Source organism: Phaenicophaeus curvirostris, chromosome 4, assembly GCF_032191515.1.
Source record: "Phaenicophaeus curvirostris isolate KB17595 chromosome 4, BPBGC_Pcur_1.0, whole genome shotgun sequence".
NCBI lineage: Eukaryota > Metazoa > Chordata > Aves > Cuculiformes > Cuculidae > Phaenicophaeus > Phaenicophaeus curvirostris.
The window spans coordinates 47,107,971-47,130,190 of NC_091395.1; the positions used below are offsets into that span (position 1 = coordinate 47,107,971).

Genomic DNA, 22,220 nt, shown 5'->3' on the forward strand with positions numbered 1-22,220 from the left:
CAGCTTAATACACACGTAAAATCCTAACTTTAAAGAACCAATTCAGTTGTACAGTTTCAAATCCAACTGTGCTTCAGTGAAATAAAAGACTTTCCATCTCCACAATACACCACTAAAACATTAAGCAGGAAATAAAGGGCATTAATGCTGAGTTTAGGACAAGTTTCTGCAGCCAAGTCTCTGTGGGTCTCCCTGACCCTAAGCCTAAGCCTAATGGCTCTGCATGGACAGCTGTCCCTGTGGAGAATTGGGCACAGAGGGTTGTCACTTTCTGCTATCAATATTCTAAAAGACCTATGTAGCAGCAGTAGTATTATAGCGTAGATTGTAGGGAGACATGAATTCTGGCCCCTGCTTCATGAACTACTCATACCTCTTAAAGCAAATACAGAAAAAAACCCTTGAAACTACACCAGATGCGAAGATTCCTTTCAGCCATTCCTAGTAACTCCGATGTTCCTTTTTACAGCACCTGTGAGGCTCCATTTTTTAAAGTAATTTCAACAGAGAAGATGAAGAGGGCCTCCAGTTCAGAAGTGGAACTACTAATTAACACTGAAAACTGATGATGAACAAGACTAAACAGATGCTTTCTTCCTAATGCCTTACATGACAGACTCTAGGTGCAGGAAAAGATACTGGCATTTGACAACAGCTGTTCACATCCATTCAAGACTTCAAAACTTGGGGTTTATCGCCACTTTCTTGAGACAAACACTTGCACAGATTTAATGTTAAAATAAAGCACTGTGAATATCAGAATTCCTGAAGGTACAAACATATTATATGGTCAAATCCATAACTTTGTGGTTGGCAAAGGCTTCTTTTAACAAGCAAAACACTTTGTGACATTAGAAAACCCTTCTTAATCAACTCCATGCTCCGTTAAATAACTGTCATGATAAAGAAGTTATTCACTATGGTCTTTCATGATTCCACGGTTAGACTCCCAAAAATTTGATTTTATATCTTGGTAAAAGTTTGTCCTAAGACTGTCTGCAAATCCCACTCCAACTACAGTGGAGTTGCATCAGGTTACATCATAACATGAACTAACAGATTTTCATATATATTTTTTTGCTTATTTTTTTAATTTCAATTAAAGTCTTGTCTCAAAATACTAAATAAACTACCCCCCAAAAGCAGCCCCCTTTTCCACACAAATTGATGTTTGTTTATGCCTACCGTAAAAAAAAGGAATTAATATACGTAATTTTCCAATTAGATGATTTCTTGGCCTCATATATTACATACAGATTTTCTTTCTAGACAAACAAGTGAAGATTTACCTGTATATACATACTTCTTACAGCTCAGTATTTGGCTAAAATTACTATACTTAGAGTTAAGGGGAACAAAGCATATTTCCTCTTCTTTTAATTGCTTTCTAAATATATAAACATATATTCAGATGATAAAAATTTATCAAGTATGATTATTAAAAATATATTTTCCCAAACAAAAGCCTGTATCCTAAAGGGGGTAGCAGCAACAAGTTAATTATAGTGTTTATTTTTATGTTTTTAAATAACTTAACTGGATTCAAAAGTTACATTTTATAAAAGAAAACATACTCTTACCATATAAGTTAGTGTTTAATCAAAAAAGGAAGTGAACACCCTCTTGACTTTTGTAGGGTTTACAAGATTTCCAAAGTAAATCAATCACAATAGACGCATTCACTCCATCACAAATCTCATTCAAGTCTAGTATTATTAGCTTTTCTATAAAGCAGACTTAAAGAGCTACTATTACTCTTCAAAGGGCATTTTAGCTTTTTGACAAAACTCAAGACCTTTCTAGTCTTCATCCATAGAAAACCCAACATGTATATTCTTTTTTTTTCTGCAAAATACAGATACTTTAGTATCTCAGACTGAATGAACCTCATTATTTACAACTTGTAACTTATTTACAAAATAATCAAAAAATGCAAAGTATGATGTAGAACATGTATTATTTAGTTCAGAAATATACTTTACAGAGCAAGACAGAAAACTAAGACTTGCCCAAACAGACAAAGCAGCACTTTAACAAAGCTGCAGTACAAAGGTTAAAATTAACAGAGATCAGAAGCTGAAAGTGGTAATCCCTGCAGGTGACCTACTTAATCTATTATTTTTCACTTATCAGCATTCTGTCCAAATGTACTTTCCACTCTAATGAAGTCATCCACTTCTACCTAGTTACAACCTTCTATACTATCCCTTAAAATAATTCTTAGTCATGTACACCCTAATAATAGTGTACTCTGTAAAACTAAGGGACATCCAGGTTAGCTTTGCTTTCAGTCTCAGAGATGAAGTGGATGCATGGGAAGGATTTTGATGCAAACAAGGGTTGCTGTACTGAACTCAGAAAGGTGCCTGACTGTTCAACTTCAGACCTCTTCTCCTCTGGCATGAGAAGAACAGAATGTCCTTGCAAGCTTAATGTTTTTTTTTGGTTTAGGGTTGTTTTTTGGTTTCAATCTGAATGCTTACAGTGAGAGTGGAAAAAGCATAAATGTCATTAGCATGGAAAAATCTTAATAGTGAACCATAAAGTGCAGTTAGACCAGTCAAAATGTCATAAGATGGAGTAAAACAAAATGTTTTTTAACTGATGTACAGTATATTGCACAAAGGCTTCAAGATCATACATGGTGAAATCCAATTCCACAGCAAAAAAAGGAAGGCTTGGAGATCTAGGCAGAGAAAGTAGATATAAAGTGCTGAGATGTAATTGTATTAACTTCTGTGATAAGAAATCTGCTTCCTCTCTTTCAACTGCAGAGCAAAAAAGAAAATCAAGATTTGCTTTCTGGTAACAGTTTCAAAGTTTTGCAAGTTTTCACCAACTAATCTCTATCTTCTGCCTTCTCTGCTACAGTGAGATCATATCTTCATTCAAAAGTTACAGAAGTGTTGATTACATTTCTGCCACGGCTGAATCTTGTTTCATTACTGCTAAGACAACAAAGGGGAAAAATATAATATCTGCACAGAGCTTTAAGCTATCTCCTGATTGTTTCAGCTACTTTTGACTGTTCTCTATACTAGCTCTATGGCACAGACTTTAGGAAGAAAGACCTAAGGTGAGTTATCACACATTACACCTGAGGAAAGAGAGTCACTTTCCCCAGAAGTTGTGCGCTGCTACCAGTGCACTACAAGCCTGAGGGCTGGGAAATCACACAGATCTGAAATGGATTGTAATATTTCACTTTATTATTTAGTCACTCTTTGATACTTATTGTAAAATTTTTGCTTTAAGTGAACTAAAGTTGACAGGTTTTTTTAAATTAATTAAACATAGTGCTGACTCTGGCAACTTTTAAGTGTAGAAAGTGGATCCCCTGGGGAACTGAAACTCTTACTCAAAGCACGTGATTTAGAAAGCTGTGATATGGTATAAAGACTCTGTAGGGCAAAAATTCCTCCAACAACATAGCAGATGAGAATTTAAGATGGCACAAAACCTGTAAAACAATGTTATTCTAAATTATTTAGAGAACTTGTATCTTGCCTGCCTATTTACACAAAAACTACACAGAGGAAGAGATAAGAGTTTAACAGCAATAACAGCCTGCTTAGAAAGAAACCAGAACTGTAACTGCATCAATGCAATCATACAAATGAACTTCTTGTCTTTCATACCTGTTGAGCTGTCTGTGACCTCCAAGACAAGAATATGTAACTGATGACTATTACAGAGATGTTTACAATATAATAACGATCAGGATGCAGACTGTATGCACTTGGATACCATTAAACGCCTTTTTACCACAATAAGAAACATAAACAGTAATCAAAATCAAATGGAAAAACAACATAGACTACTGGCATTTTCCCTAGCAATGTTATCAGTATAAAACTCCTGCTTACGTTTGGGCTCATCACTTGTGACAGCCTGAATGAAGTCATATGGAGTCATATATAGCTGTCCTTCAAATTCTAAACTGGCAAACCTACGAAATCGTTGTTCTCGAGGAGTTGCATAAAGGTGTAAATCTTCAAGGTCTGATGTGTTTTCTGTAACCTTCAAAGACAGAAGGAAACAATTTTAATGTATGAAAAAAGTTCTGGTTTACAATTGCCACTGTCATGCACCTTAAATAAACTGTAAATGTAAAGGTAATAATTTGTAAAATCAAATGCATTCAAGTATATTTATACGGTAAGAGCTGAAACCACAACCAGTATTTCACTGCTATCATTTTCAGTCATCTACAAATCTTTATGCATTGAAATCGTTGACTGTACCCAAGCTCAGAAAAAAACCTAAAAAATAAGGAGAGAAAAAAAAAAAGATAGCTTAGGCCCCTGAATCATAGAAAAAGGGGCAACTTTAACTCAAGGAAGTCCATGTACCTTCAGCAGTCAGACTTTAAACTGCTAAAATTGTTTCAGTTGTCTGACATTTTCAGGAGAGAAGGAAATGGAATAACACTTTTTTATACGGCTTCTTTGTGTTGAGTACAGCTGTTGACAATAACAGGCAAGACACCTCCATCATATATGTCACTGCAAATCTTCTATGGATACTGCTATTTCAAGTATCCAATGCAATTAAAGCTACTATACTTGGGAGAATGGAGTTACAGAAGTATTATACAGTGTTAAATTCACACCTCATGAGAGCTTATAGATGTCAGGAGTTTCTGGTACCATCCAGCTGATTTACATGTAACTTAGTAGTACAACACTGTAGGTTCTAAATTATTACATCTTTGTTACACTGTCAGACTTTTTAACAGAAAATATGCTACCACCGCGGAAACCCTTTTTTTAACCCATAATGAAACAAACTCCTCTGTGGATTCAGTAACTTGTAAAAAATAATCATAGAATGGTTTGTGTTGGAATGGACAGATCATCTAGTTTCAGCCCTCCTGCTATGGGCAGGGACACCTTTCATTAGATCAGGTTGCTAAAGGCCTCATCCAATCTGGCCTCTAACACCTCCAGGGATGGGGCATCCACAACTTCTCTGCACAACCTGTGCCAGTGCCTCACTACCCTCAAGTAAATATCTTGAACTTTTTACCAGAGATTAAAAAAACAAACCCACACTGTTTCATAAAAGGAAGAGTAATGATACAGCTAATGTCTCCAAGTACATTAGAAGAGGAACACAGCATCTTATCAATGAAATAACCTGAGCTGCCATTGTCCTCACTGTTCTTGTCATTTCATACAGTATCCCTAAAATTCTTCAAGTGTCAAACTAAGGAAAGGCCACAAGTAGCACATGGTTTAACTAACGCCTATGCTTTCTTTTAACAACTTGGAAAACAGGCAAACACATCTTGTTTTTTCAGAGAGACAACTAAATACAAAGATAATTTGGGAGATGTCTGCAGTTGCTGTCCACTAAGAGATAACAGTCCTCAACTACAAATGCAAATTGTTTTCCAGAACCTTTCTAAGAATAAATTTCAGCAATTATTTGTATTTATTTATATTTGTATTAGGAAGTAAAACATCACAGCTCACTTTCCTTCTGTTTTCCAAACGATGTCTTTAACAAATAAAACATGAGTAAGACTATTGCAGTGAAACAGAATTTTATGGCCTCAGTGGTAACTAGGAGATTAAATTATGTTTGCATTATAAAGTAGACACATCAAAACCAAATGTGCCCAGAAGTGGTCAAACACTTTCTATTTGGTAAAAAAAAAAAAAGAAACAAAAGAAAAATTCACATACATATAACCCCAACCTGGTTAATTTTGGCAGCTAAAACCATGCAGATTGGTCTCTCAGTTCCCTTCCCCCCACTCCCAGGGAAAGGAAAACGAGAGGAGTAAGACTTGCAGGCTGGAAACTAAAATTACAGTGTTAATGAAATTATGATAATACTGGAATTAATTAGAAAGTATTAGAATACATACAAATATATAAGATCACGTCCCCACCCCTCATTGACTATACATCACTACCAATACTGTGGAGCAGACACTCAGCTAGGAGGGAGCTGAACACAGAACTGGATTCAGGAATGTACAGATCCAGGATTAGGGGCAAACAGACAGATGAGGTCCTCACTGGACATCAGCCATAGAAGAGGGCAAAACCCTCATGATCTCTCAGTTTTATACTGAGTATGATGTATATGGGATGGAATACGCAGTTGGTCAGTTTAGCATCAACTGTCCTGTCTGTCCCTCCTTGCAGGTGCCCTTTTTCACCAGCTCAAGGATGGCCTTGGTTACTACAGAAGTAAGTATAAGCATCAGTCTTTCTGCATTATTATGTCCTGTGCTATCACTCGCAGAGAGAATCTGTCTGAAAAACATGCAGTTTGCTTTCAGAAAATGAAGTTACTTAGGCGAAACTGAGTTAGAGTCACAAAACTGACTCTAACTCAAACCACAACATTCCACCCCTTTTTCCATACAATTTATGTCAGGCTCAGGTAAATACTGGCATTGCCTTCAAATATACATATAAAGTGCCAAACTACAGCAATATGATAGTCTTAATAATTCAGTACTTTATCTAAGACATTTTATCCAATTTTCTAGAAGGAAAAAAAAGACTATTGACTGCTCTTTCTGGGCTGTATCTAGGCTATTTGAAATGATCACTTCTATTGTGCAGGTATCTGTGAAAAAGTTTTGTGTCAATGGAAAAAATGTCACAGAAAGTAAGAGTAACAGAAATGCTTATAAAATAATTTAATTTTCAGTAGATTGTTCTACATACAAATCCTCTGCACTTGAGCCTGAAAACCAGCTTTAAACCTGGTCTTTGTGTTTTTTATAATTTTCAAATGATCACCGAATTAAATATGGGGAGAAATAAATAAAATCAATAAACTCAACATAGAACGACAAAAAAAAATGCTTACTTCTCTTCTGACATACTCACATGCAAGCTAAAATATTTCTGCCCTATCTCACTGTTTGCATATTATGGTATTACTGACCCTTCAGCAGTCCAGTGGCATTCAAGCTATGCCTTCACGCGGGATTTACACAACCAAATTATTTTGGTAGAGCTTGTAGTGAGATAATGGATTATCCCTGCACTTGAAGTTTAATAACCTATCTTATTTTTGATACATATGTTATTTCATCACTACTACAAACAAGCTTTGTACATGCAGGTTGTAAGCACGAACAATAAAGCAATATTTCTGCAAAGTCAATTTTCAGAAAAGAAACAGCTTCAAGGCTGTATCACTCATGCAGTATGTATAATCAATTGTAATCAGTCATAATCAATCATACATAAACAGGAGAATCTGTAGATAATGTATCACTCAAGAAATATCCTCTTAGTTTTGGTCACTGCTAGTATTTGAAGGGTATGTCAAGATTCTTTGCGCTCTCAAGAAATTCACATTATCTCAGGTATTACTGCTTAACGCTTCACTCGAGACACTTAGAAAAGCATTTGTTAAACTCTCAGATGCATATTTCAATGCTGTCTTAAGTACTCTATGCTACTATAATCACAGAATCATAGAATGGTTTGAGTTGGAAGGGACCTTAAAGATCATCTGATTCTAACCCCCCTGCCATGGGCAGGAACACCTCCCACTAGATCAGGCTGCCCAAGGCCCCATCCAACCTGGCCTTGAACACTTCCAAGGAGGGGGGATCCACAACTTCCCTGGGCAATCTGTGCCAGTGCCTCACCACCCTCGTTGTGAAGAAGTTCCTCCTTATATGTAGTCTAAACCTTCCCCCCGCCAATTTATAGCCATTCCCTCTCGTCCTATCACTACATGCCCCTGTGAAAAGTCCCTCCTCAGCTTTCTTGTACACCCCCTTTGGGTACTAGAAGGCCACTACAAGGTCCTTGGAGCCTTCTCTTCTCCACGCTGATCAACCGCAACTCTCTTAGCCTGTCCTCATAGCAGAGGTGATCCAGCCCTCTGATCACCTTTGTAGCCCTCAAGTATAAAATAACATACTGCAAACATGGAATTTTCAAGCCACATTTAAACTTATTGCATGCCAGTACTCAGGTCTGCAAAACCTTTATTTCTGCCTCACTGCATCCAGTCTAGAGTTTCTCCCTGACAATATAGCAATGCCAACATTTCACATTGGCTCAAAGTCATTGTAACCAGATATGAACACGGCCTGTCACCAGAAAGTGCAGTACATCCCTAGCAGCTTAAATACCCTGCCTGCCCTTGCTCTAGCACTTCATGCTCATTTTTCCATGTATCAAACTGGATAAGGGCACTGGTCCAACTGGGACATTTGTGTTTTGGCGTTATTAAGTTTTAGTCAGATAAATGCCTGGATCTATCCCACAAGAACAGTTATTTGATCCAAAACACAGGCAACAGTAACTTGCAGCTTATGGAAAACAAAACGTCACCTGTTCCAGCAGCAAGCTCCACCAGCAGCAGCAAACTTCAAGTTATGGTGATGGGAAAAATGCAGGATTTAGCATAGTTTTATTCTAGGGAATAAAAATACCACTTTATTTTGACCTCTGTGGTTTTAGCTTGAAATAATCAAACTAAGTTGTTTATGATAGTGATCCAACATGAATTCAAACACATACATATAGGGCTTAATGTGTATTAGATTTCCGGTTCATACACTAAATAAAATCAAGGTTTGTCTGCAGAAGACTCCAGGCATGCACCTCACCAAATGAAAACTGAAACTATCCTTGGGAATAATAACACTTCTCGTCCAAATCTCTTGTTCAGAGCTTTCCTTCTTCTATTAGTACTCATGACGTTATGTAACATATAAAAACTTTAAGTATCTTGCATAAAAGCTCTAATTATTAGGAAGTAATTGATATGCTACTTAAAAGCCAAGCCACTCTCAAGTATGGTATCTTCCACCTCTTCAGCCATCCATTTAAGAAATTTATCCCAAAACAGAATTATGAAACTCCTGTCTCATTTTTCCCCCAACATGAACAGATCATAATCCAGTGAGGCAAGTATGAGAATCTTAACAACACCAATTGCTCTCAACTGATTTATTTTGTATTTATGCCCACATTAGGCAACCTTATTGCAGCAGCACTGGTATCAAATCCAACAGACACATGAACAAGACATAGAAAGTAGATGTTGAACACCTCAGGGAAGGTACTGTCAGTGAAGGAATGAACAGGATTCAATAAGATTCTAATTTCTATTTGAAGTTTCAAGAGCTTATCCAGACTAAATCTCCCTGTAATTATCAACGATCTTCAAAAACTTTCATGAAAGTACATCCCTCTGACAAATAATAGAGGGGAGATTTTTTTTTCATGGTTCTGTTTACTAATCCTCTTGGCAATCCTGCCTAATAATTACCATGATCTTATATCATGTTATGGTTCTCTGCCATTTCCTTCAAGTAGGATGTCACGAATCTGCCAATGGTAGTATTACCTTAATTTTAAGGCATAGCAGGATAGCAGGTTTACCTGCACATGTACGTTGATCTACTTTGTTATTAGACCTTTTAGGAGCGAAAAAAAATCCCCACAGCTGAAGCCAAGAATCTAGGGGATACCCAGAATTTCCATCCTTCCAACTTCCCAACTTATTAAGTACACAAAAAGAGGCAAAACTGAAGCTCATCAGCAGACATGACCAATATGGTCCCTTTTCCTTATTCTCCAGGAAATCTAAGCATCGGTACCTGCCATCAAACAGCTCATGGTTATCATCCTCTGCCCTTCCTCCCTCAAACTCTGGTACCTTGTCGTTCCATATTTCACCTCTCACCACCTGTCTGCTTCTGCCATAGCCTTGCAGAAGGGCTGCAGAAGGAATCCAGTGCCTTTATCTGGTACTGCTATGCACAGCCTTGGTTTCCATGTGCCTTCTGCAAAATCAAGAACAGAGACTGCGCGGCTCTTCTACTCTCAGTTTAAATCAGCTGAAGAGAAAAAAAATGGTCTGGCCTATTTTCTTGCTGTTCCCTAACACAGAAAGGAATAGACATACCTAATCTTCACACAGAGGAAATATTTTAAAGCACTTCTAAAATGGATTCAGTACTTATATGCAAACTACCACCAGGAAAAGGAAAGAGAAGGAAACATTTACCATAATACAGTCCATTTTAACATTAGCTTATAAAAACAAGGTTGAGTATAAATTAAATTGAAGATCAAACAGTAATTTGGTAATTAATTCTCTGAATGGAGAACATAAGATTTTAACTACAACTGCTTCCATTTTCAAATCTTTGCTACAAATGTATTACAAACAGCCTAAAATTTCTGGGAAAAGCCCCCAAGTTTCAAATTCATTACACAAATGAAAATATGATGATAATGTTCTCTCAGTAACATATTTCAAGGACTTAATATAATTCCCTAAGAACTATTTTCTAGAATGACTACATTTAGAGGGCCATATAAAGCTACAGTAACACCATCACATCTCTCACAGAGTAGTAGTCTTTTAGATGAAGGTCATTGTTACCGACACTCAGCATTTTAAAGTCAATCAACTGTGAAAGCATTCCTTGCAGAACCTCTTTTAGAGTGATATCCCTCTTTATTTTCTTTCTCTGTTCACAGCAAATACTTGAGAAAAGAAAACCTAGGATTCCTATCAAGCAAAATTAGTGTCCAAAACTCACCCCCATTTTGGGCTCATCTTCCATATACTGTGTCTATCAGTGTAGACAAGTCAAAATGCCCTGAAAGTCTGGTGCTCTCACCAAAGGTTTCCAAATATTACTCAAACTTCCTTGAAGCACGGGCTAATCTCCATTTCTGTTCCCACGTTTGTCTTACTGGTTGTCTTATCCCAGAGATACAGTCTGTCTGAATTTGGTATAACATATGTTAACCTGTAAGGCCTTCCAGTGAAACCTAGGCAATAACTACATTGCTATAAGATGGTCTAACACAGGAGATGAACTTGCAGAGTGATGCTAAAATAACTGAAGTTTTGCAGTTGTTATGATTCTGCAATATCTGAAAATATCAGTAAATGGTAATGATACGGCTCAGGTTCAGTGGAAGTAAAGTGCAAAAAATAAAACAGGCCATCACTGCACTTCCTATTAAAACACACAAAAGAAATGTCCTTTGCCTAGCATTAGTCTCAAACTATGTTAAGTCAGTAGTGTAGAAGTTTTATTCTATGGCAAAAGATCTAGTTTTCCCACAGAGACAAGCTTAAGTTCCAGATACAGGATTTTTCACTTGGAAAATAAGAAAAATGGACACCTACAAGCTCATAAAGTCCTGCAGAAGTTAGCTACAAGAATCCATTATCAAAACCCAGAAAAATACTTCAACTCCCAGATCCCAAGAATATCTACAAATAATGCAAAATATTTTACAAAATAAATAGGTAAAAATATACATGCTGTGTGCATGAATATGAGGCAAAACCCTCCAACAGTTATCACACAAAATCCCACACCTCTGCTATGTTTCAAGTCAAACCAGTGTTCTCTTACTTCTTCCAACTGAGATAAAGGTGGGACTATTTTAAGTAAAGAAGCCAACATTTAATACTAAGAGTACCTTTTGCTTGCAGTCAAATCAAGTGTTGTTACAGTAGTTTAATCTTAACTACTTTATTTCAAGTGAGTGAGTTTCTTTGAATTTTTGCTCGCAAACTAATCTGTCTTCCATCAATGAGAACCTGTGCAAATTATTAAAATAAAAAGGTTTTCAAAGCAATGTTATTCCTTACTTCCTTCGTTTATATTTGACTTCAGGCTTATTTAATACGCTCCCATGTAGATAAAAGTAGCACAATTTTGTTTTCATGCTGGGTGGCCAAAAGGTTAAACGTCAAGTTTCCAGTGTGGGAAAATCCCAAAGCAGACAAAACTGTTTTGATGCTTACTGAAGTTATATTTCTAGCAGACTACTTACATGTAGTACAGCCAACAATTCTGTTAGTTGATCCCACTTCACTGAGACAAGGACATTATTATATTAAAATATTTACAAGCACAGGAAGCTGGAATGTGTTTTAATTACTGTAAAAAGGGCCCTGTTCAAATACAATTCTGTTACAGGAAATCCGTAGCGTAACATTGTTTACCTGTAAGCACAGCTATTCCAGAAATCCTCCAAAATAACTATTACACTAAAATATTCTCCAACACACCTTTTTACATTAGTTTCACATGGAAGTAACATAACTTCCTCAAGAAACTTTAGTCAGTGTATACAACCTTCTATACATGTCCACATGCTTCCGTGCATGCAAGTCTAAAACATACTAGTGGCTAGATTTGTCTGGGCCAAACATGTATCACCTCTTTTTAACATCCTGAGGAACACAGAACTGACACTGAGAGGTAGACCTTTTTTTTCCTTCAGCGTGACTCTTACTACAGCTGGTTGGCAAGTAGTATCCTTCTCAGGCTGAAGTGAAGAGCTTCAGATGTCATCAGCCAAAGACCAAACCATCTTCCTACATTTGGCAATAGACATATGACATGAAAAGCAGAATGCTCACGAAAAAAAGGTTAGCTAGCTAAAAATCCTTCTTTTGTAAAAATCTACACATCTCTTGGAATGGCATCCTCTTCGAGCAGGCAGGACAGTCTCCTCCCTAGGGAGTCTACCATACTTTCTGGAGTTAAAGTCTTGTTCTTCATTTCACAGAGATGGAAACACATGATGTAATCCACTTAGAAATGCGCTGCTACAAATAAACTTGACCTTTTGAGTATTTTCACAAAGAGAGAGTTTGACAATACTGTTGAGGTACTAGGGAAAAAAAATCCTCTAGAAACATCCAAAGTATGCAGCTTCCTTCTCCTGGAAATGACTGTGCCTTCAAGAAACGTGATAAAGCATATATTCTGTGTCTGTCCCTCCCTGCCCCCTTTTAATTCATACATCACTTTTGGAGGAAGTGACTGTCAGAGAATACTTCATAAAAATAAGGAGATACCCGGAGTTCAGTATCTTCACACAATGACAACATGATTACAGAAAAGATCTTTCTGGAAAGCAAAGAAGCATCGCTTTAATAAGCTTTACAAATGACAGGGATTTTGGAAGTAAGGAGCACGGAAACAAGGAACTAGAAGACAAATATTAATTCCTCTGAGGAATTCTGTCACTGGATTATGGTTTTGTGAAACTGTTATGTTTCTCTGAAAAAAACAACATGATAACACAGCTGTTCCAACAAGGTAGACATGTCATAAGCAGTATGTTGGATCAGGCCTCTTTTTGGGTCAACCCTGCTCTCAGTTGTCAGGACAGAGAATGTGTAACAAATCAACAATTCCTTTAAAGAGTATCCTGCTCAGCATAAGCATCTCCTAGACTATAAAAGAGCTGTCTGTTAGTATAGTTCTCCTAGTCTTCATCAAAACTTTCAGAAACAAAACCAGCAGTTCTGAGTAGGAAATTTTACTTTGGGTCTGAAATATTACGCAGCAGCAATCCTGGAATTAAGTGTAAGTCTTTGTGGACACTGGTAATAAATTCAACAGCATAACTGTTGCTTTATTATAGCATGCAAGACTTTGTTCCAGGTAACCACATAAAGGCCCCTAGACCTCAGGACTGGAATTATTTTCAGAGAGCCATCTGGCTTTCCTATAAGTAGTATAGGATCACGATGTTTTGGTAAGAAATCTTACTCTCTACCAATACACCTCCAACAATATGCTTTCTCAAGGGAGTATTTTTTTGTACTGACCACACAAAATTTGTCTGTTCAAAAAGTCTGCTACACTGCTTGACCCCATGCTGGTGACACATATCATAGCCTACTTGACATCTAGAAAACAGCAACATTTTATTGACCTACACATAAATCACAAATCTGTTGCTCATCAGGCTTAAAGTGTAAGTTGCACAGAGCAGGAAGAATCTGCAGACTATTCTAGCAGTTCCTCTAGGAGACTCAAACATAGTTTGTTTCAGTTACTTTCATATGATGTACCTTATTCCTGAACTGGCCAAGAACGGGGAGGTGTCCCATCAACATCTGTGTAATTGTCAGTGTTAGTACTGGAATCTAAAATCCCTTTTAAAATTTACTGGTTTCCACATTTACTAGAGCATCAGCAAATACTAGATGCCAGCAGCAGGACAAAGCAACTAAGTATCAACCTGATATTCCTAAATATTCCACCACTACTGTCAAGCATTATTTGGACTCAGAGATAAAATCTGAAGAACAGTAACCTGCAGGGATACTAACTGGGCCCAGCATGAATCTCAAGAGTCTTTCACAGGCTGTATGAACGTTAAGTGGAAGCAGGTGACCTGCAAGAAGAAAGCTGTTTTTTTGGAAGTCAAGACAAACTAAGTTAACTCTACTTTTTTAATATTTAGGGGGACCAAAAACCTATCCTGCTGTCTTGCTGGAGCTGCCAAGATGAAGCAAGAAGGCCATTTTGCTTATTACACTTTAAAAAAAAATTATTCTAAAGAAATAAGGAAGATGCAGAAATTCAAGAATGTGTACTCATTTTGGCTGGGACAGTTACCTAGCTGGTATGGTACAATATTTTGGATTTGTGATTAAAACATTGTTGATAGCACTGTGACGTTTTAAACACTACTGAGCAGTGGTTACAGTCATGGCTTGTTCTGCTTCTCACACTGTCCCACCAGCGAGTAGGCTGAGAGTGCAGGAAAAAGCTGGGAGGGGACACAGCTGGGATGGGTGACCCCAACAGATCAAAGGCATATCCCATACATACGATATCATGCTTGACAATTTTGAGGAAGAAGGAGGAAGCTGGGGGTGACGTTCTGAACACCTGCCTGCAGATGGGAGGTAGTGAATGAATTCCTTGTTTTGCTTTGTTTCCTTAGGTGGCTTTTGATTCACATCCTATGCTGTCTTCGTCTCATCCCACCAGTTTTCTCACTTTTACTCTTCTGATTCTCTCCCCGTTCCACTGTGGGGCCTTTTAAAAGACGTAGCAGCCATATTTCCCTTGAAAGATGATTGAGAATTAAGATTGGATAAGTAAAGCAATGTAAAGTCCTATCAAATCAAAACAGTATGAAGGCTGCAAGTTTGTCTTTGGTCCTCTCTGTCACAGTAACACACTCAAGAAAACAAATACACAAATAATCCAAAAGCTGGTTTAACTTGGCTTTGTAAAGGCTGCTGCCAACAGAACCTGCCTTTTGGCTAACAGCTCAGGGCAAAAGGGCTAAGAACATCCATACTTAAGCCCAGGGCCCCCACTGCAAAAATACAGATCCTTTTCCCAAACACATTAAAAGATAAAAATTGATTTACAGAAAGCAGGCTGTCTATTTGCACCACTGATTTCCAATCTTAGCAGTTACCATACTGACAAACCACCTCATCATGGCTCTTGACATTTTTGGAAATATCCAATTTTTCAATGGCAACCCCCCTATCATTACCATGCGTTACATATGAGACTGTGCAGGAGTTTCTCCCTATCAAAGGAAACTTCATTTTCCACATTCGCACTGTTTTTACACTGGTTTTGTCAGCCATGACTGGGCAACCAATGTTTTCGCTGAATTAGTCCATCTGAAGTATTACTTACGTGCACCATGTGCTATGCTATCGCTGATTATGAAGCTCTGCATAAACTTTTTACTCCACAGAAGATTTTATATTAAGAAGTTCCAATGTTTTCACTGAATTAGAATCACAGAACAGTTTGGGTTGGAATGGAACTTCAAGATCATACAATTCCACCCCCTCTGTGATGGTCAGGGGCACATCCCACCAGACCGGGCTGCCCAAGGCCCCATCCAACCTGTCCTTGAACACCTCCAGGGATGGGGCAGCCGCAGCTTCCCTGGGAAACCCATTCCAGGGCCTCACCAGATCCATCTGAAGTGTTACTTAAGTGTACCATGCGCTACGCTACCGCTTACTATGATGCTCCGCATAAACTTTTGACTGCACACGACATTTTATATTAAAAAGATAACTGCCCTAAATAAAAATAAGAGATACAAGGGGTTTGTTGGGTTTTTTTTCCACTATCAGAAGCGGTTCCATTCGCTAAATAACAGCTTCTAATAAAGGAGAAGAAAGATTTGATACACGGAGCGCCAGAAACGCCCGCCGCCGGCGCTTCGAGGAGCGGCGAAGGTGTGACCGCAGCGGTCACGGGCCGGGAGCCGCCCGCGGGAGCCCCGGCGGGGCTGCGGGAGCCCCTCTCCCGGAGGAGCACGGCGGGAGCCCCTCTGCCCCTCCCCGAGCGGGGTCCCCTCTGCGGCCCCCGGGCGGGGCGCGGCGCTCACACCTACCGTCTCCCTGGCGGCGGCCGCCACGGGGATGGGGAGCAGCGCCCGCGCCCCGCCCGGCTCCCGGGAGGGCTCCCGCCGCCGCTCCGACAGCCGGTACCCCGCGTACCCGGCCAGGGCCGCCCCCGCCGCCCAGCCCAGCTCCCGCCGCCAGCGCCGCAGCCCCGGCGGAGCGGCGGAGCCCAAGCGGCGGCGCCACCGCAGGAGGGTGCGCAGGGCGGCCATGCCCGCCCGCTCCGCCCCGGCGGAGCCTCGCGAGAAGCGGGGAAAGGGGTGGGGAAGCGAGAGGCACCCCCGGTCCCCGCCCCGCAGCGCCCCCGCCGCTCCACCGAGCCCCCGCCCGGCCGCCGGCGGTCGGACCGAGTGCCGGGTCGGGCGCTTGGGGCGCAACAGCCCCCGGCGGTGCCACAGACATGGGGAAGAGTGGCTGCAAAGCTGCCCGGGGAGAGAGGGACCCGCGGGTGTTGGTTGACAGGGACTGGACATGAGCCAGCAGTGTGCCTGGCTGGCCAAGAAGGCCAATGGCATCTTGGCTTGGATCAGAAACGGCGTGACCAGCAGGTCCAGGGAGGTTATTCTCCCTCTGGACTCGGCACTGGTGAGACCGCTCCTGGAATCCTGTGTTCAGTTCTGGGCCCCTCACCACAAGGAGGATGTTGAGGCTCTGGAGCGAGTCCAGAGAAGAGCAACAAAGCTGGTGAGGGGGCTGGAGAACAGGCCTTATGAGGAGCGGCTGAGAGAGCTGGGGTTGTTTAGCCTGGAGAAGAGGAGGCTGAGGGGAGACCTCATTGCTCTCTGCAAGTACCTGAAAGGAGGTTGTAGAGAGGAGGGTGCTGGCCTCTTCTTCCAAGTGACACGGTGACAGGGGATGATGTGATAGAGAGCTGCCCTGCAGAGAAGGACTCGGGGGTCCTGGTTGATGAGAAGCTCAACATGAGCCAGCAGTGTGCACTCGCAGCCCAGAAGGCCAACCGTATCCTGGGCTGCATCAAAAGAAGCGTGGCCAGCAGGTCAAGGGAGAGGATTCTGCCCCTCTACTCCTCTTTTGTGAGACCTCATCTGGAGTATTCTGTCCAGTTCTGGAATCCTCAACATAAGAAGGATATGGAACTGTTGGAGTGGGCCCAGAGGAGGGCTACAAAGATGATAAAAAGGCTGGAGTGCCTCCCAGGTGAGCGGGTTGGGGCTGTTCAGCCTCGATAAGGCTTCAAGGAGATCTTACAGTGACCTTCCAGTACCTGAAGGGGCCTACAAGAAAGCTGGGGAGGGACTTTTTACAAAGGCTTGCAGCGATAGGACTAGGGGTAATGGCTATAAACTGGAGAGGGGCAGATTTAGACTAGACATAAGGAGGAACTTACCATTAGGGTGGTGAGGCACTGGTATGGATTGCCCAGGGAAGCTGTGGCTGCCCCATCCCTGGAGGTGTTCAAGGCCATGTTGGATGAGGCCTTAGGCAGCCTGGTCTAGCACGATGAGTCCCTGCCCGTGGCAGGGCGGTTGGAACAGGATGATCTTTAAGGTCCCTTCCAACCCGAACTATTCTATGTTTCTGTGAAGGCTGCTGCAACTTCATCAGTCTTTTAAATCCTAGTAACGTCCCAATCCGTTTCTAAAGCTTTGAAAACTTGCTGTACCTACCCAACACACAGCTGAAACTGAAACCGCAAGGAATGTGTCACATAAACTGAAATTAAATAGCATTGCCTATGATACTAACATTTGGGTTATTATGACTTCAATTTTTAAATTCATTGAAAGCTGGTGAGTAGTCTCGCAGGCTGTTCCATGATTTTTTCAACAGTGCTATGAAGTGTCCATAGGCAGCACTTGGTCCCACGAGGAACAGTTTTTATAAACATAGTATGAAGCAGGAGGTTGTATTTGGTCTCAATTTAAATATTTAATTCCCTAAATACCAGTAGGCTGGAAACTTCTGCCTTCCCCAGGTCTATCTAACCTCTTGTTCCAGTACCTTTCTTCACCTCACATCCTCAGAAAAGAGGCATTCCCCTGGCTCCTATTTCAAGCATATTTACTGTTCCTTTCATTTCAAAGTCACTCCAGACTACAGTGTCTCCCCTTTTATACCTTTGTGTAATAGGGCCTTTTCAGCAGGAAACCACAGACACCTGCCATGTCAGCAGCCTCTCCTCTGATAAATATTCTTGGCTACATGCAGCCTCCTTAGCATAACAAGCGCTAGCTGAAGACCACTTGTTCTATAAAGACAGGAATCGTCTTTTGTCCTTACCTGGCGCTGATGGGCAATAGGCCTTGTCAGGCAGTTTGTGTGGTGGCATTCTCCATGGTACAACTTGCCACCTCCACTACCTTGACGTTTTGTAAGCCGCAGGCATTTCAAGCTGCAGCCTACCTTATGACATTTTTTTGCAATGATCAGGTGCAGCCTCAGCCTTTTTCTTCTTCATGTAAATATGTTGTTTCCAGTTTTCAGCTAGTTTTATGGGTTTTTTTATCCTAAATATTTTCTGGCCTTGTATATTTTTACAAACAAGATTTCAAACACAAACTATAATTCATTTCAATAGGATTAAGACACTTGTGCATTTTCAGTTTCTAAGAAACATTTCAGTGGTTATGATACTGTGTCAAGGGGGAACTGTGACCATGTTTGTCAACTGATAGTCTGACAGATCATACAACTGTAAGCCTATCCAAGGTTGGATTACTTCTGAGATGTGTCTGGAAAGACAAGTGTATAGGGTAAATGTTAAGAGCTACTACATTTCTTTCAATATTTTAGAATACCATAAACCAATTCGTTCCTTAAGTATATCCCTTGACTTTATTCTCCCATGCAATGCTGCAGACTTTGGGAAAAGAGGCTGCAAAGCTGGTCCACAGCCAGATGAACATGAGTCAGCTGTGTGCTCAGGTGTCCAAGAAAGCCAAAAGCATCCTGACTTGTCTCAGAAACGGCGTGGCCAGCAGGACTAGGAAAGTGATTGTGCCCTTGTACCCAGCACTGGTGAGGCCATATCTTGAATACTGTGTGCTGTTTTGGGACCCTCACTGCAAGAAAGACGTTGAGGTGCTGGCATGTGTCTGGAGAAAGGCAACAAAGCTGTTGAAGGGGCTGGACCACAAGTGTTCCAAAGGAGCTGGGGTTGTTTAGTCTGGAGAAAAGGAGGCCGAGAGGAGACCTTATTGCTCTTTACAACTACCTGTGAGGTAGTGAGGTGGGTGTTGGTCTCTTCTCCCAAGTAACAAGTGATAGGACAAGAAGAAATGGCTTCAGGTTGCACGGGGGGAGGTTTAGATTGGATAGTAGGAAAAATTTCTTCACCGGGAGGTTTGTCAAGCATTGGAAGCAGGCTGTCCAGGGAAATGATTGAGTCACCATCCCTGGAGGTATTTAAAAGATGTGTAGGTGTGGCATTTAGGGACATGGTTTAGTGGTGGCCTTGACAGTGTTAGGTTTATGGTTGGACTCCATGATCTTATATGTCTTTTTTTGAACCTAAATGATTCTATGATTCCTTAAAGATAGAAATAATAGAAATTAACTGAGACTTTTAATCTTTTTTATCAGCATACTTCTGAGTGAGTCTTTTTTTGTGATTTTGAAATTAATTTGGTAGATATTTTTAAATAAAATAAGATGGGTTTTTTCTCCAGTGATCCACTTAAAGAACTAATATAAAAGCTGCCAAATGAAGCATTTGAATATTGATACGTGTGGAAAAGGTCCATTCTCACTGGTTGTAAGTAGATGTAAAAGTATGCTCATACCCAGCTTCTTTGTTCCATTCTGCTTATGCAAGAGTTAATCATGTGTATCTACAAAAAAATTGACAGTAAAATAATTAATCTTAAAAAGCCCTATGAATTTCTGTCTTCATTGAAAGAAATACAACAAAAAACAAAGGTGCAAGAAATGTAGAACTTCCTTTCTATAGGAAAATATTTTTTTTCCACATTACTTTTCCTTCTTCTCAGGCTTTGTAAATAGGTAGGTAGATCTCAGTACACATGTATGTATACATGCATACATACTTTTAACTGTGTCAGTTTAGAAGAAAAAATTCTGGATGCTTTTAACATCCCTATGTATTGCATTCAAAAGGCTTTAGAGCAGCACATTATGACCTGACCTGTACATGGAGCCTTGAAAATTATTCTGTTCTTTTCTTGCTAGTAAATCCTGCACAAGAATACACTGTATTTTACTCTGACTTGCAGTGTTCTGAAAGGCTCTCGCTGTAACTTCTACATGCTCTGCTCATCTTGTTGAAAGCAGCCAACCATGTTTCCCTGTCCAAATCTAGGAAGAATCTGGGAATGACCATGATACAGAGGTATCTGCAGCTGGACAAATTGGTGGTCTTTGTTCCACGCCTTGGTTGCTTTCTCATATATTCATAATCACAGCCTCTCCTCCTGCTCCCCCAGCCCCTTCATCCTACCCAATCTTTTATTATATCATTAAAGTTCTATGGCTGGCACAACACTGTTGTAAGGGAGTTCTAAAATTAATTAAGGTGCAATAAAATACAAGACATGAATTTTTACAGCTAACAACTTTTTTTTTTTAAACATTATACATAAATAGATCTGTCTATATATACTTCCATATGTATAGGCTGTCATAGGTTTCAGTCCATTGCTTTCTCCACTCCCTTGGTAGACAACAGGCTTTGCCTATGACAATATGCTACTCTTAGGAAATGTACAGTAATTATATTGACCATAGAAGCCTAAATGGAAGCCTATGGAAATAAAACCTCAGCTACATATATATTTGTTCAACCACGCTGAAAGTGTGGTCTCTAGGAAGTATATGTAGAGTTGATTAGATTGTACTGTATACTTTAAGTTGAATTATGTACTCTTGTAAAAACACTCTTCAGAATTATTTAACTTCCCATGGTATAGTCTCAGAAGGTGCAAAAAAAAAAATCTTTAGTGTTATCTTTTCCTGTCATATGACTAGTGCAAACACTAAAAAAATTCTTATCTTTTTGTTGCATTTCTGGTGCTTTATAAAACAGCATAACCGGTTTAGTACCAAGACATTAAAGACTCCACTCGGAAAAGGTCGACGTTATATATTCCGCTCTGCTTTAAACGTTTCCATTATATAACAGGAAAGATTTAGCCATAAGGGTCTTCCAGTGTAATGGCTGAGGATACTTTTTTTTTAAAGAAAGCCTTTCTCTATGGAGAACGGTGGTGCCATCTAACCAAAACAAGCCTGCTTCTGTTTGTCGGACTCTGAGAGTACTGCTTGGACCCAGCAAAGTTATCTGCACTAGGTGATCTTCAGCCTTAGAATAATATACCTCCTCTGTTTAGTTGTATCATCCTAGTGCATGTCCTGCAACTTAGCAGCTGTGATGAACTAAGTACAGTTTGATCTTGACCTACCAGTCATGTCAATAAGAATACTGGATGTGTGTTTCAAATGTTTTAGGTATATTTGAGTAATCAGTGTACAGGCTACTTGAGAAATAGGTGCCATATAGATTGTTCAACTTTGATCTATTTCTTTGATTTAGCACTGCAATTAAGCAGATTTGGTTCAAAGAGAAAGCTCATTGGTTGATGTTTTACACTGATGTGATAATGTTTACACAGATGTGCTTTGAAATCTCGATTATGGTGGATTTTTGGGTCTCACCACATGACAGGCTCCTGTTATCTGAAAGGTAAAATAATATAACATCTATCTGCCTTCAGAGCAGGTCTGCATGTACTCTCTTCTGAGGTGATTTATCTGATTATTGTATTTAGCGTTAGTTTTTTTCAGTTTTAAATCTCTCCACAGTAAATCACTTGCTTTAAAGCAGCCTTTTTATAATTCAGGTGCACACAGGGGCAGTACTTAGGACTGCAGTGATGAAAAGGTGTAGCATTACCTGCTTTAAAGCACCTGCCAATTAATTAGCTCTATACTTTCCATAGTAAATAAAGCTAAGCAGTCAAGTCCATTTGATGTCTCTGATTTAGACTGTGACTGAAAAGACCGTGGAGCAAGACGGGAGGACTAATCTTTCATGATTCTCTGCAACTTTTTTGTTTAAATGAAACTTTAAACTGCCAAGTGAT

At 40.0% G+C, this 22,220-nt stretch overlaps 1 protein-coding gene across 6 annotated transcripts in view; it reads right to left on the bottom strand.

The window, feature by feature from the left end:
- Positions 1 to 16,388, bottom strand: part of MICU3 (mitochondrial calcium uptake family member 3) — a 50,358-nt gene extending 33,970 nt beyond the window's left edge. For all 6 annotated transcript variants that reach the window (XM_069855976.1, XM_069855978.1, XM_069855975.1 and 3 more), the window contains exons 1-2: positions 16,152 to 16,388; positions 3,867 to 4,020 (exon numbers count right to left, since the gene is read on the bottom strand). In XM_069855976.1, the coding sequence (XP_069712077.1) occupies positions 3,867 to 4,020; positions 16,152 to 16,373 (376 nt within the window). In that variant the 5' untranslated portion in view covers positions 16,374 to 16,388. The remainder of the gene's footprint in view (positions 1 to 3,866; positions 4,021 to 16,151) is intronic.
- Positions 16,389 to 22,220: the final 5,832 nt, after the last annotated feature.